General features: G+C 45.0%; 1 protein-coding gene across 1 annotated transcript in view; it reads left to right on the top strand.

Annotated features, from left to right (window-relative positions):
* Positions 1-14,587, top strand: part of rnf13 (ring finger protein 13) — a 42,861-nt gene that overhangs the window by 25,326 nt on the left and 2,948 nt on the right. The window contains exons 5-9 of the mRNA XM_080473210.1: positions 3,808-3,895; positions 5,778-5,868; positions 6,538-6,643; positions 7,328-7,421; positions 14,507-14,587. Coding sequence (XP_080329336.1) covers positions 3,808-3,895; positions 5,778-5,868; positions 6,538-6,643; positions 7,328-7,421; positions 14,507-14,587 — 460 coding nt within the window. The remainder of the gene's footprint in view (positions 1-3,807; positions 3,896-5,777; positions 5,869-6,537; positions 6,644-7,327; positions 7,422-14,506) is intronic.

Raw genomic sequence — 14,587 nt, 5'->3', positions numbered from 1 at the left:
CGCACATCAACGTCCTAAGTGGATTTCCTTGCATCACAGTGCGAGAGCACAATGCTTGTGTAAAGAGGCCTGGCGGAGCTTCGAGGCAGAAGTGCACACACATCTAATGGGGAGGTTAATGCGGGCGTCTCCTCACTTTGGTCTCACAGCATTCATATATTTGACAGGGTGACCCACACCCAACTGATTGTCTCGCACTGCGTTGGACGTGACACAGTCCTGCCCGGGCTCACGTCGTTCCCACTCTCAGTCTGGGAATAGGTGTTAATTGACCACAGTAGGGTGGCACATGTTCTGACTTATAATTAATATCGGCGCTTCCTCAGAGGCTTGGGTAGGAGCGACGCCAAGAGAACGCAAACCTGAGTTGTCTCCGCTGAATTTGCTTATTCATCCCCCATTTCCTTTGCTTGAAAGGAGCAAATGTGTCCTTTAGTTTGGTTTCATTCAGTTTTGTGTTTATCCACAGATTTGGTCTAATATTGGACGAGGTGTATTTATTCTTTTTATAATTCAGGATTGTATGTTAGTTGAAGTTACATTCTTTGAATCTGCTATGACTCATAATATGACCTCTTAGTAATTGTAGCTATACATAATATTAAAGTCACAAAATCGAAAATAAATGAGAACTTTACTTTTGCACAGTTTTCCAATATAACTTCAACTTTCACGAAATGAATTTTCTCTAGTATTACTGTATGTCCTCAAAGGTAATGAGAAGTTTATGTTAGAAGACCTGGGAGCTGCTGGAAAGACTAATGTTTGAGGACAAAGCCTCTCTGGTACTTTTTGATTTTCTCTATGATTGTTTGTCATGAACGGTTTAGGTGTCATTGTTATAAGTGAATATTCCAAATCCTGTCTACTGGGACAGAATCTAAATGACAGAATCAGGTTTCCTATAGGAGTGACGGTATCGGTATCAGTGTGCCGCTGCTTTGCCACGCCACAGGTTTTACGACATGTGGTGCAGATTATCTTTCCAAGTCTCTTCTGAGGAAACGTTTGTTACCCTGCATTTACCTTCGCCTGTGTGAAAACAAGTAATGATTCATTCCAGCGTTATATTGTCACATCCTCTTCCATCCCCCACCGCAGCCTCAACAATAGCCTCACAGGAAACTTTAGCCTCTCTACCATGTCAGAGCTGCAGAGGAGAACAGTTTCCCCCTCACATCCATGACGCAGCACACGCTGCCCTGTGCAGCTGGGAGGTTCGACATGTCACGCTTTACCGCTTTGTGCCTCTGGAACCGTGATCAATGTGAGGCCGTTTGTTCCTGGTTGTCGGCCTGATTCCTGTAAACACGATATGAAGTTTTGCACGGATGGTGACTCTGACTACTTTGAGGATTATTATTTCCCCGATTGTTTAAACTCCGGAGGAACATATGATATATATTTACACTCAGTTTATGAGGTCCCATAATACAGTCGGACATTTTGCCTCACAATTACGCCCATGTTCATTTTTGCTTGAGACGGTAAAATACCGAATCCCGGTTCCTGTTTGGAGGTTTTAGCATTTGACACGTTGAAATTGTCGCCATGTACAGGGTAACCTCTTTAACGTCCATGGGGAGAGCACAGCATGACAAACGACACCTTCACCACTAAACATGAATAGAGTTTTCAAGTCCCGACAAAGACGGAAAGAATACAAGATCTGTAAAGGCGCCGGTTATAGAAGAGCCGTGATTCATTAGATTGTCCCTAATGAAGTGGCTTCGAACTTTATGGAGATCTGAATGGAACATAGGCAAAAACTAATGTCATTTTAAATTTGTTCTGAGAAGGAGAGAAATATGAATTACACTTAAATATTTTGACATTACTGTTTCTTGTGCCTGCCTTAGTGTTTAATTTGATTACTATTACTCTCATTAATTTACTGCCGTTATTTCAGCGAGTAACTAGTCCCGCACCTTTGGGAGCACAGATACAAAAAGTTGGGCTGAAAGTTTGGGAATATGTTGCTCTGACTTTTGTAAACGACTGTTTCTGAATAAATCGCAGAGTATATGCTTCTTTTTTTTTTTTTTTTTAAACTTCTCTTCACCAGAACACACTTTTAAAAAACTAAAACTCAGAATAATTGCTTTCACAATCCCTAATACACTATCAGTCTGTAGAACTATTCCTGTGAGCTGCAGCTTCCAGCCTGTTCTGGTGGCAAAAGCTGTGAAAATTCAGGTGTAATAAAAAAAAAAAAAAGAAAAAAAGAGAGAGAGTACACTTGGAAGCTTCCAGCGAAGTGGGAGTCCACAAAACCTCGTCACCCATCTCTCCTTTTACCTGCTTAAAAATTGAAGTGTGACGTTTCATTTTTGCATTCCTGGTTTTATGCCGACAAATACATTCAGCAAATATTACGTGAACACGAACAACTCCACCATATCGGACATGTTGACCACAGACCAAGTTATTAAAAGGTAGGAACTGCAGATAAACGGTTCCATCTGGCTCACTGGGAGGAGAAATACTGACGCACAAAGACACTGACATCATATTCTGCAATTATTGTATTTAGTGCAACACTTAACTTGATTGCAATAATTGACAACAGTATTGCTTGTCACATTTTTAAGTGAAAAAGCAGATATTGTAAGACATTGTGACAAATGATCTGATTTGGTGTCCCTAAATGTCCCATCAGAACATCAAAAATCAAAGTACAATGATGAAAAAGCAACAACGTCGACAAACTGCTGAAACTCTGCTGGTTGGAAATTAAGACGGGTAATCGCATCTATTGACAGTTTGGCCTCAGAAGAGAGAGAGAGGCTGCGGTTAGAGCAGAAATTCCAACGCAGGAAGACGTTAACATCGTATACGGCAGCACATAGCGTTATTAACACACAGCAGCATCCATGCACATTGCTTCTTTCACTAGACTTGTGCAGCCCCCCCCCCCCCCCCCCCCCCGGTAGCAGACGCTCGCAGTCTGCAGGTTACGCACTGTTGCAGGCATCTGTTTTAATGCTGCGGAGGAGGTGGGCGGCTACACGTCTCTGATTAATGAGTGTTGACATGGTGGCATGTTTATGCAACAGCTTAAACACTTTCAACACCCGCAGACGTGCACGCGGCTTTACTTTTTCTACCTAAATGGAATAGCAAATGCTATCTTAGAGAATTCTTAGTTGGAAATGTGGAGGGGGGGGGGGAAGCGTGCAGCGTGTAACACAAGACGAGCTCACTGCAAAATGATCTCATCTCAAATACACAACCAGCTGTCTGTTTTTTATGTTTAAGCCTTTTTGCTATTGATGCCGATACCAAACCAGTTGAAGTGTTTGTATTCAGACTAATATTTCTTTAATTCTTTCTACAAAAACAATCCATTTGTTGTTACAAGTCGTATTTTGGTATTTTTTGATGCATGATTGTCACAGGTGTGACGTTCCAGGTCACCGTTTTCTTGTTTCTCCTATAAATAAATATATATATATATATATATATATATATATCTGATCCCCAAAGGTTGACCATCAAAATAGATATTTTTCTTTTTCATGTCCGCTCAGCCTCTGAACTTGAATGTTGTGTTTTTCTTGTCCACTGCGATTCTCCTCATGTATCTGACAAAGAATTTGCCGTTCTAAGGGGGATTCGGTTTAAAAGACAAAATGAAGGATCAGTTAGGTCGTTTTGGATGTGTGGCATGTCCCCTCCTGGGGGCGAGTTTGTGTCTCCTTATGTTGTGTTCATTTGGTTCATGTGTCGTTGCTGTTATGACACACTGTTTAGCCTTTTCCTTCCAAATGGGATCAATTAGGGTCTCAATGTTGTGTCTCCTATCAGGTCCTCAATGCCCAGAAGGCCGGCTACAAGGCAGCCATTGTGCACAATGTGGACTCCGATGACTTAATCAGCATGGGATCCAACGACGGTAAGTCGCCACCACGCCTCCGCGGCCCCCCGAGCTTCGGGGGCTAGTTTTACAACCAGACGTGGCTTTAAATTCACAATATTTTCTCAAGGACCGCCGCACCCCTCATCGCTCGATCGCTCCCTTTCCATGACATCGGTCTTCTGACATGCAGGAGTCTAGAGTTTTATCTCAGTCCCGTGTCAGGTGCTGTTCTCACTTCGAGTCAACTCGTGAGGTTTCCTGTGGTCCGAGTAAATGTTCGATCGGTAAATCTCACAGGCTGAAGTCAAACAGTTAATAACGTGACATGTGGACAAGTTTCACTCCCACTTTTGATCAGGGAAGACGTCGGAACCTTTCAGCTAATGAGAAAGAGCAACGCACACCATTCGGTCACACTTCCTGTACACGCAATTCAAAATGATTTCCAGGTTACATTTCAAGTCTCAGTGGTTCCTCGTATTTTCCCGTATCGGATGAGGAGAATAGATCTATATTTTATTGTTTCTTGAATATGATCATTATTCTTCTTGTCCTCTGTTTAGATTTTATTTCTTTGATCTTCTGTTCTTCCAACTTATTCATCCCATTCTTCATCTCTTGTTTTCCTTTCACTCCTTTTTTCTTGTTCATCTTCTCCTTCCTTATTCGGTCCACACCATATATCATCACAAATGTGTCCTTGTCCACATCATCAATAGCGATATTGTAAAAAGCTGGCTGAACAGTAATCTATTAAGCTTTTCCCTGCGCCATTCATTTATTCCATTTCAATTCAACTTTATTTATATAACGTCAAATACAACAAAGTCATTTCAGGGCAGTTTTACAGCGAAAACCCAACAGATCCACATGATCAAGCATAAGCGACTGTGGAAAGGTAAAAGTCCCATTTTTTTATCGGACGAAACCTGCAGAACCAGGTGGCGGCTTTCTGCTGTCCGGGTCAGGATGAGGGGATAGAAGGAAAGGAAAGGAAAGGACAAACGGATAAACGTGACGACGGATCAGGGCAGGAGGCTTCAGACCACAAACTTCAATTGTTCTGTTAGAGATCCTGCAGGGAGGCAGAGAGAGGGAGTTACAATAACAGAAATTTAAATGTGGAATGAATATTAAGTGAAAAGATTGTGCAATTAAGTCATTGAAGAATTTGATTGATTAACTGCTACTGTAATTAAGAAGGAAAAAAGGAAGAACCCAGACATCAACATCATGTAATTATTTGTATTCATCACAAATCACATCGTTGTAACTGTACTCAACAACAATAACAACCCCCCCCCCCCCCATGTTGACCTGGTATTGTAGCGCTCTTCTTCTTCATCATTATTCTTCTCTTCACACAGCTTTTGTGACATATTTTTGATTAAGACGTTTAGATACATTTTTTTGAATGGGTTGAAATGCATTTTTTTCTCAGTTTAGTATAATCGTATTTGCCAAAGTATATTTCCGTTTAATGCCCGCTGGTCTTCGCGGGACAGTTATAGTTTCCCTCTTTGAGGAGTAGTTTTAAAGATTTACATTAATCCTGAGCGACTGCACCGCTCTTGGATTCTGACGCCAAGGTTTATGGAAAAATATGTCTGTCACAGTTTTACTGAATCGGATGTTGACGTTTTTTAACTGACCGACACTCCAGAACTGGAAAAAACACAAGTTAGGTATAGAAAATATGAAATAAAAAAAGAAAAATTTGGTATGTAAATTAAACCAGTGACTGTTTTGTGTAAAAATGACTGTTCGGCTAAATCTAATTGGAATTCAGTCTTTCATTAAGGAGGAAAATATAAAGATTAAAGTGAGATCCAGTATCCTGATCCATTCAAATAGTCTCTCACTGGATTCATGTAAATGCTCCCATGTTGCACTAATCAGTTTCTCTCTCTTTTTCTAGTGGACATTATGAAGCAGATCATTATTCCCTCTGTCTTTATAAGTGAGGAGACGGCCAACTCACTAAAGGACGACTACATGTACGACAAAGGGTAAGTCAGAACCCAAATCTCATTTTTCTGCCCGTCATTATAAATAGTAACCGTTTCCTGCTCAGCTGCTCGCGCAGCACACTCCCCACAATTGTTTCTTTCATCATGAAGAGCGGCCTGTTTTTATTCAGCTGCTTCACTCAGGACTGTGCAGCTTATTTTTTTCTTTACTCTTCCCAGCCTCAGATTGAACTTCTCAGCGTTTTTGCAGTTACACATGCAAACAGGCACTCCGATACGGCGAGCACAGGGTTGGTCTTGTGACGTGTTGTCACTGCTGATCATGATGAAAAGTTTCTATGTTTGCCCCGGGGGTCAGAGATAGTGCTAACGTCCCATCTCTACAGTCAGAGGAACGAACAGCAAACATGACTCTGGCACAGATCAGTGTAGCCTGTGCACAAATAGGTCTGGTCTGGAGGGAGTTTGGATTGAACTTTGACAAATGCCAATAAGTCGAGCCTTTATGGGATCGTCACACTCCAGCTCTTCACAGTGAACAGCACCAAAGGGTATATCCTCAATGTGGCGGTCCATGGCTTGAAGTTGTTAAGCAGCCATAATGCAGCCTCTGTGTGAGTCACTGTAACTCGCATAAACGTCGCCTGTATAAAAGGTTAATGTTTACCATGTGTCTCGCAGCTGACAGCCCTCTGCTTGTTCTTGTAGGGGACATGTGGTGCTCATGCCTGACTTCAGCCTGCCACTGGAATACTACCTGATCCCCTTCCTCATCATTGTGGGAATCTGCCTGATCCTGATTGTTGTTTTTATGGTAGGCACGTTGAACTCATTAATGGAACGGCCATCAGTTCTGTGTCCTTTCAATGTGGAAATGATGTAAACGTGACATTTGACTCTGGTATCTTTACATATTCCCAGTAAAAAAAAAAAACTTGATTGGCACCTAGTAGCTAATTGTGCTGTTTGTTATTCATCATCTAAATCCAGCTCTACTGCTTGAGCAGAAGAGACACACGCGAAGCTTAATCTACATTCTTTTTACATCTGGAATAAGTAAAGACCCTCGATAAGTCATGAAGCATTGAACAGTTCCATTATAATTCCAGATGGTTCCAAATAAAACTCAGAGAAAAAAAAATGTCTTTTGTGAGTCACGCAGCCTTGGACATGTGATCAGGAAATGCAAATATTTTCATTGAGACTTGTTTTGAAGGATTGTTTTCCTCTTCTAGTAGCCGCTTGTCCTGAACTACTAAGTATTACATGGGTTTTTCATCTTAAAAGCACCTCTTTGTTAGGTCCCAGGCATCAGCCTGCAGCTACAAGTCGTGTTGCAGCTTCAGGCTGTGGTTTGTTGTTCAACGTTGTGCTTTTCCTAAAATAACATTGTGGAGACAGAGAACTTTTTATTTTTTTATTTTTTTTTAAGTCTTTGTTCTCATTGTAAAGTTTTCAAAATCATTTTTTTTTCTTCTCTTTTTTCCATTGAAACCAGATCACTAAGTTCGTCCAGGATCGACACAGAGCTCGGAGGAGCCGTCTGCGCAAAGATCAGCTGAAGAAACTTCCGATCCACAAGTACAAGAAAGGTAAGAAAGCAGGGTCAAACCTTTCAGCGTGTTGTGACTGCAACGCTGAAATGCCTCCGACTCATTGTCGAGAAGGAAAATCATGTGTCTGGCTGAATTTAAATGTATTAATTTATTGATTAAAATACAAGTATATCATGTATAATGTATTATCTTGAGATACTCTGTCATAATTGTGGGTGCTAAAGTGTAAGTCTGTGATGAGACCGGTGGAGTCAGAGATCGACACCAAGAATGGCAGAAGCCTCTCGTCCATCTCAGCGTCTCATCACCCGGGACGTGGCGCCCAGAAACCTGAAGGAGCATAGCGAGAGGCCACAAACCCCAATGACTGGAGCCCCCGACGCCCACCCAGAAGGAGCAGGGCAAAGGGGTGGCACCCCCCCCCCCCCCCCCTTCCCCCCCTCCCCATTAAACCCTAATTTATCGGGACGCTCACGTACACTGCTGAGCTGGCTTGTCTTGTGCGCACTTGCAAAATGTTGGTGGTGTCGCGCTCGATACCAGAAATACAACTGACGTAGACGGGAGGACTGTGGAGAAGGCAAACTGACAGACGCGTGTGCACAGACCTGCAAAACGGATTATTTAGGACTTTGGACGTCTGGAATGTTTTTACGAGGGACGATGCCGCGATTATGTGCTGGACTCGGTGGCAGCTTCCTTCTTCAAATATTCAGGACTGTAGGGGATCCTCACCACTTGGCCCCCGGCCTCACGTCGGTGTGTATTTTTAAACACTGAGATTTTTCTTTTTCTTTCTTTTTGAGGGGGTGAAAAACAACAAAAACGTCCCATCTACCGGAGATCCGTTGGAAACAAAATCTCAGCTGTTATAAGCACGTAATGAATATTGACCACGCCGCACCATGAGCATCGTAGTCGAAAGAATAAACCTCCAAACAAAAAGCATCGGAATCTATCCAACGTCATTGCAGCAGATATGTCCACGGTGTCATTTAAAAGAAGGAAAAGAAATGTGGCCCTTGTGACAAAAAAAAGAATCCTGTCAACGTCAGTGGAGGGGGAAAACTTGTGTTCATTTTTGTGACGGATTGTTGTTGTTCCTCCTCTTGTTTACATGACGCAACTGTTTCGGGTCAACGTAGCAGACTCGTGACGGAAAAGGAAGAAGTTCAGTTCAAACCACTTCACATTATGAAAATAGATGTTTTTGGAAGTGCAAAAGATAAGATGATGAGGTGCGTGTATACAGACCTTCAAACCCGCTCGTTAAACTTTTGTCTTGCAGCCGCTCCGTTCAGGGGCCACAGGGGGTCAGCTCCTCTTATAAAGTACAAGTCTATCACTGGCATTCTTTAAAGTAAGGATTTCCTTTCTCATGGATTCTGACAGAAAGTCGGCGACACCTAAAGAACTTTTGTATCCGACAGTTTCACGTTCAGGGAGTGGGAGTGGGAGTCGGCACTCGCGCGTGTTGAGACTGCTTGTGTCAGTCACAATGCATTGCGGGCTGAGTTTTTAAAGGACAAATGATTTCTAATGGTTTCTGTTCTTGTCATGCTGTGAGGAAAATCCATGTCTTCTCTCCAGGATGTGTCCCGTCTTCCTGAAGCAGCTGATCTCAAAGCACTCCAGACACTGGAAGCTCGATGCTGTTCACTCCTGTTTCATGCTATTTGACTTCTCACATGATTCGGCCCCGGACTCCGATGTCATCCCTGCATTACGACACTTCATTCCTTCCCTGGAGCGCTGCACCTTGAAGCTAATCCGATTAATTTGGACCCAATTTTTTTATTTTATTCCCCCCCCCCCCCCCCCCGTTTCATTCAAAGCCCACGGTGGCAGATTAGAGCTGGTTTCTGTTGAGACTGGACACATGACTGACGGTTGGGAATGTGGTCTCCATCGCCGGCAGTCTGCTGCGTAACGATGGGATTGGGAGACGTTTGCAAGAAAGCTCTGCTTTCTCTTCGCGCTCGCTTTGACTGGTTCTACACTCCGTTTAGAAATGGACCGGTCCTTTGATGTGCCGCCTGTCATTCCTCCAGCAGTGGAAGCTCTGCCATCAGCTGTGTCGGGGGAACGCCAGCGAGCTTTGCGGAGAATGGGTGGTGCATGATAAGTGTCCACCTCCCAAAGCTGCTAATTGAGGGATTTCTCTCTCTCTGGTTCGCTCTCTCTCTCTCTCTCTTCTTTGCAAGCTTTCTCCTCCTCCGCCGAGCAGTAACAGATGCATGTGCTGCACACCAGCGGGGGAGAGGGTAGCGAGCGCTGCATTGATAGCTGCTCCCGTCAGGCTCCGCAATTTGCACACCCCCACAGCCGCGTCTGACGCAGGCTTTCCAACCGGGGCAGCGCTGCAGCCAAAGCCGTTGCTGCTGCGAGGGGAGTTCAGATGTCCAGGAAATATCCTTCGGGGCGGTGTCTGCGCTCCTGTCAGCTGAGTCAGAGCGTTTGGTGACACAGGAAGGGGACACCAAATCTCTACCTAATCACCTTTTAAGCCCTGCACTCTGGAGCAATGCTTGCTTGGCAAGAAACCAAGTGTCCTGATTTGAGCATGGGGAGGGCCGTCACGGCGGAACAGGGCTCCTGTTGGCGAGTCGGCTGTGTTGTTTGGTGGTGTTTACTCCAGGTAGGAGTTAGACCCCGGGTGGCAGGATTGTCTTTTAAATGTATGACGACATCGGAGCTCATTTTAGTGACCTGAAGGGAACCTGCGACCAGACGTCTTGCTGTGTCTCCCTGTGCACGTCAACCAAATACTGTGACAGAGGTGTGTGTGTGTGTTCCAACGGTGTTGATCATTTAAATACTATTATTCAGTGATAAGAGAACGGGTTTATTGGGATTCCTCATATACAGAGCACAAAACCTTTGAGACGGCCTCGAGGTTTCATTTACTGCGGCCGACCGTGCGCCGGTGTGTTTTTATATTTATGAACTCCTAAACTTTAGGACGGCAACTCAAAATGATGCTCAGGACTGTGTGTGTGTGTGTGTGTGTGCGTGTGCAGACTGCACAGAGTGGGACCGATGCCTAATGGTGCCCTTGGCCTCAGTTACAGCAGATAACGCTGAGCTTTGGACTCTGGGGGCTTTGAATTGGTGCAGCATTGCTGAGCGGCAGCACAGTGATGCTGCAGTGGTGTCAACTTTAAAGCAGCTGCAAAGATCACACTGTGCGTGCGTAGATAGTTTTTTGTTTTTCGAATAATGGAATGGTCAGTAACGTAAACATTTTAGAGTTGAGGCAGGTGAGCCACTGTCCTGAATTGAACATTACCATACAGTAGTCACTTTATTGTCCCTATAGGGGAAAGTCCTTTTTGTGTTGATGCATGAGAAGAAGTAAGATTTTTATTAATGTACTGTGCTGACTTTTAATGGAGGCTGGAAATGTTTTCCGAAACTCCTTGACTTCTCCTGGATCAGGTGCCCACTCACACACAATCTATCGTAAATGCAGTACTTTACCAGTTCTCTGGTAGCCTGGGCCCAGTTGTCCGTCCCCCGTATACCCAGTGTTCTCACAGAGTGGGGGAATGAGTGGTATTCTCAAAGCTACATTGCCGCTCCCTCAGTGATATTCTATGCGACAAAATCGCAAGCTTTCTCCAGCTCACAACACGAAAGCCAAACTATTTAGGTTTTGACTTTTTCCAAGCACCTCAAGGCCAAACGACCACAAGCGTTGTCTTGTTTGCGAGGCACTGAGGATGTGTCTTACCTTCTTGGTGATCTGTTGGTTGAAGACGGACGCTGCTTTGTCCCAATTTTGATATTCTGTTGGCATTCAGTAACAAAAGCGCTTCTCTCAAAAAGCCCGTAAGAAGCATTTACAGTCTATTTTTGAAGGCCTCTGTACTGTGCCGGTGTGAATCATAGGCCAGATGCCACACGCTGTGATGTCTTTTTCTGGGGAAGTGAAGTCATTTCAGTAGATGTTTGCCAGCCAGCTTTTCCTGCTGCTGTGCCGGCAGGATGCCTCTGTGTCAATGAGAGTATCTGCCCACCGTGTACCTGCACTCACAGTACCAGCGTCTGACATTGGTCATTCAACTAACAGAGGGAAAAAAATAAATAAATATATAGGGACAATAAAATTGAATGAAAAGTAGATTCAGTAAACTAGTTGAGGATAGTTGGTCGATTCTGGTCACAGGAACAGATAAGTGACAGAAGTTTAGCAGTTTTCCTAAAGCAACCAGTAAAAAAAAAAAGAAAAGACATGTTTAACTAAAGGTTGAATAAAACAAAGACCACTAGAGGAGATGGGGAGACTCCTGCATAGACATCACAAACAGGGAAAATGCAGCTGCTGTGCTTTCAGTCTAAATATGTCCGGGTTTTACTTTTCACAGCTGAAATGACCTTGAAGCCTCCAGGTTGGTGTCTGACAGGATCTCTGCGCTTCGTTTTCTTCCTGTTAGTTTGAACCGACAGAGAAAGTAGTCGCCAGTAAACCTCGGCGATACACACCAACGTGCACTAGACAATCTATAATATATAGACACCTTGGGCCAGTGGTGGCGAGTTCGGCCAACAGCAGACTTGCATGTATGGAAATGGATGCAGACGGCCTGAAAGGAATCGCACGCAGCACAAAGAGGGCCTGTATGAATGGCACACAATGCTGTAATGAAAATCCTGGTGCCCGTGTAAATTGGCGCAACAATGCTGGTCTGAAAAGCAGCAGCGTACAACATAAGATCTGTGTCCATTTACAAGGTTGTGTAATGGCAGCTGCCACGGCGTACCGCGCCGCTCTGCCATTAACTCGCAGTTTATTGCACACCCTTGCGTCATCCCCACTTAGACAGTGAGCTTGACGTCTGACGGTGAGTTTTGGCCTTCTGGGCCGCGAGTTTAGCCAGCTGCTGGCGTCCACAGCTGCTGGCGTCCAGCAGCCCTTGCAGTCCAAGCCTTGGAGCACGCAGCAACAGTAAACTGGCGCGAGGACATGAGAAGCTAGTTAGTGAGCCGGGATTTTGACGGGTCCAACCTCTGACCTCTGAACTACAGTCTGACACCCCCCCCCCCAGTCCCTCGACACGTAGCAGCACCAGCAGCTCTCTGACGCCACACTGAAAAGCAGACAGACGCACACTGAGCAGAGCAGCTGCAGCGTCTCAGCCGTTGGTGTGTGAAGTACAGAGGGGCTCTCTCTCTCTCTCTCTCTCTCTCTCTCTCTCTCTCTCTCTCTCTCTCTCTCTCTCTCTCTCTCTCTCTCTCTCTCTCTCTCTCTCTCTCTCTCTCTCTCTCTCTCTCTCTCTCTCTCTCACCCCCCCCCCCCCCCCTCGGTGGTCATCACCTCCGTCTTGTTGGCCCATGCAGTGACGAACTGTGCGGAGAATTTTATTCAGTTACTCGTCCTATCTTACCTCACTTTAGCCGTCTTTCATGCTCTCTCTCTCTCTCTCTCTCTCTCTCTCTCTCTCTCTCTCTCTCTCGCTCGCTCGCTCTGCAACACACATTCGCTGCTCGTCCCGAGTTCAGTGGGACAGCGAGATTCCTCTGAGAGCCAGGACTTCTGGCAGGCGGTGTGATTACCGGGAAAAAATGGCGGCGGGAGGAACTGCTGTGGCTCTCGCTGCCTTTTAACATGTGTGGGATTACCAGCATCTCTGAAGTTTCCAAAACCGGTTTGGTGGTTTGACAGCCGGGAGAAAAAGAAATATATATATATTTTAGCATTTTTGAATTTGAAAGGCGAACCCGACTGAGATTCCAAATTGAACAGTGAACACTGAGCTGAGTGGCTGACTGGACCCGACTGTAAATGATGCTGCGCTGCAGTGAGCTGTGCAGCATATTTTCCCAACCGTGTGCAGAGTCAGGTGGAGGAATCCGGGCCGGATTGTTTTATGAGCGACTCGTGACGTCAGATTTTGAAATAGATCAATGGCGGCGGTAATGGCATGTTTCAGAACGATAATCATCAGTACTGTCCTTTGTTCGCTCTGTGAGGACCTCGGACTTCAGAGCTCCACATTTTTCTGTTTCTCTCAGAATAGTTCGCCCGGTGCCACGGTTCTGCATTTCCTGCATGGCCCCTGACTTAGAAGCACAAGAAAGAAAAGTCCACTGGACAAGAGGAAGATGATATCAGTGTTGATATTTGGAGGTCAGAGACGGCTGGAAGAGGAAGCAGGAGCAAAGTTGCAGGCACCGCCTTTGGTTGAAGTTGCTGACGCTTGGAGAGGAGAGGGGAGGGGAAGAGTGGTGGTGGTCAGGTTGGGGGGTGGGGGGGGGTGTTGATGTGATCCTCATCCTTATACGGTCACATGCAGCCCTGGCACGGATACAGGGAGCCCAGTACGAGGAAAACATGCTCATTTAGAGCTTACATAAACACACGGGCCTCCTTCTTCCCTCCGCCTCCCTCCAGCCCGGCCGGAGGGGGGTGGGGGTGGGGGTGGTGGTGGGGGATGCTGAGGAATTTGATAGGGAGTGCGCCGATGAATTCCTCAGCTTTTTTTTTTTTTTTTTTTTTGGCGCACACAGACTTTCTTGCATAAAGACGTGAAATGCAGCACTGGCACTTCAGAGGTAGCTGGACATTCGGCCTCGGGGACAAATTTGGGCAAAAGCTCAATGAATAGAAGAAGATGTGAGTTGTGGGGCAGTTGGGTTTTTTTTTTTTTTTTTTAATCTGGACCTGACCTCGGCGACCTTCAGCCAACATGTAAACATCCCGTCAGTTTTCTCCAGTCAGCGCGGGACGGAAAACCAGAGAGACCAAAGTGGAAAAGTTCATGTGGTGCAAAACATACGGTCATTTTGAGAATACACTGTTGATACTTTTAAATACTGTATGTTTTATGTGCACGGCTCATACCCTTAACTTTATAAAATCCCAAATATAGAAGTTTAACCATTTTAGAGAAAATTGAGGAAAAAGTGAATTTACCATATTATTGTAGTTCTAGATTGAAATTTAGAATTAAGAATGTTGAGGATCAGCTACCATCTTAAAGCTCTGGGGAGTTGTCCGACTCAAAACGCGTACAAACGTCATAAGCTAACGCTCCGTATGCTCGTAAATAACGATTATTAGCGGACGTCAACTATTTCGGGCTGAATTTGTGAATCTCTTTCCATGTTCTTCGACTCAGGAGATAACTACGATGTTTGCGCCATCTGCCTGGATGAATACGAAGAAGGAGACAAGCTCCGGGTGCTGCCGTGTTCTCATG

The sequence above is a fragment of the Lipophrys pholis genome (genome assembly GCF_963383615.2).
Source record: "Lipophrys pholis genome assembly, chromosome: 10".
Taxonomy (NCBI): Eukaryota; Metazoa; Chordata; class Actinopteri; order Blenniiformes; family Blenniidae; genus Lipophrys; species Lipophrys pholis.
The sequence above is the reverse complement of the archived record's forward strand: the minus strand, read 5'-3'. Positions and strand labels throughout refer to the sequence as shown.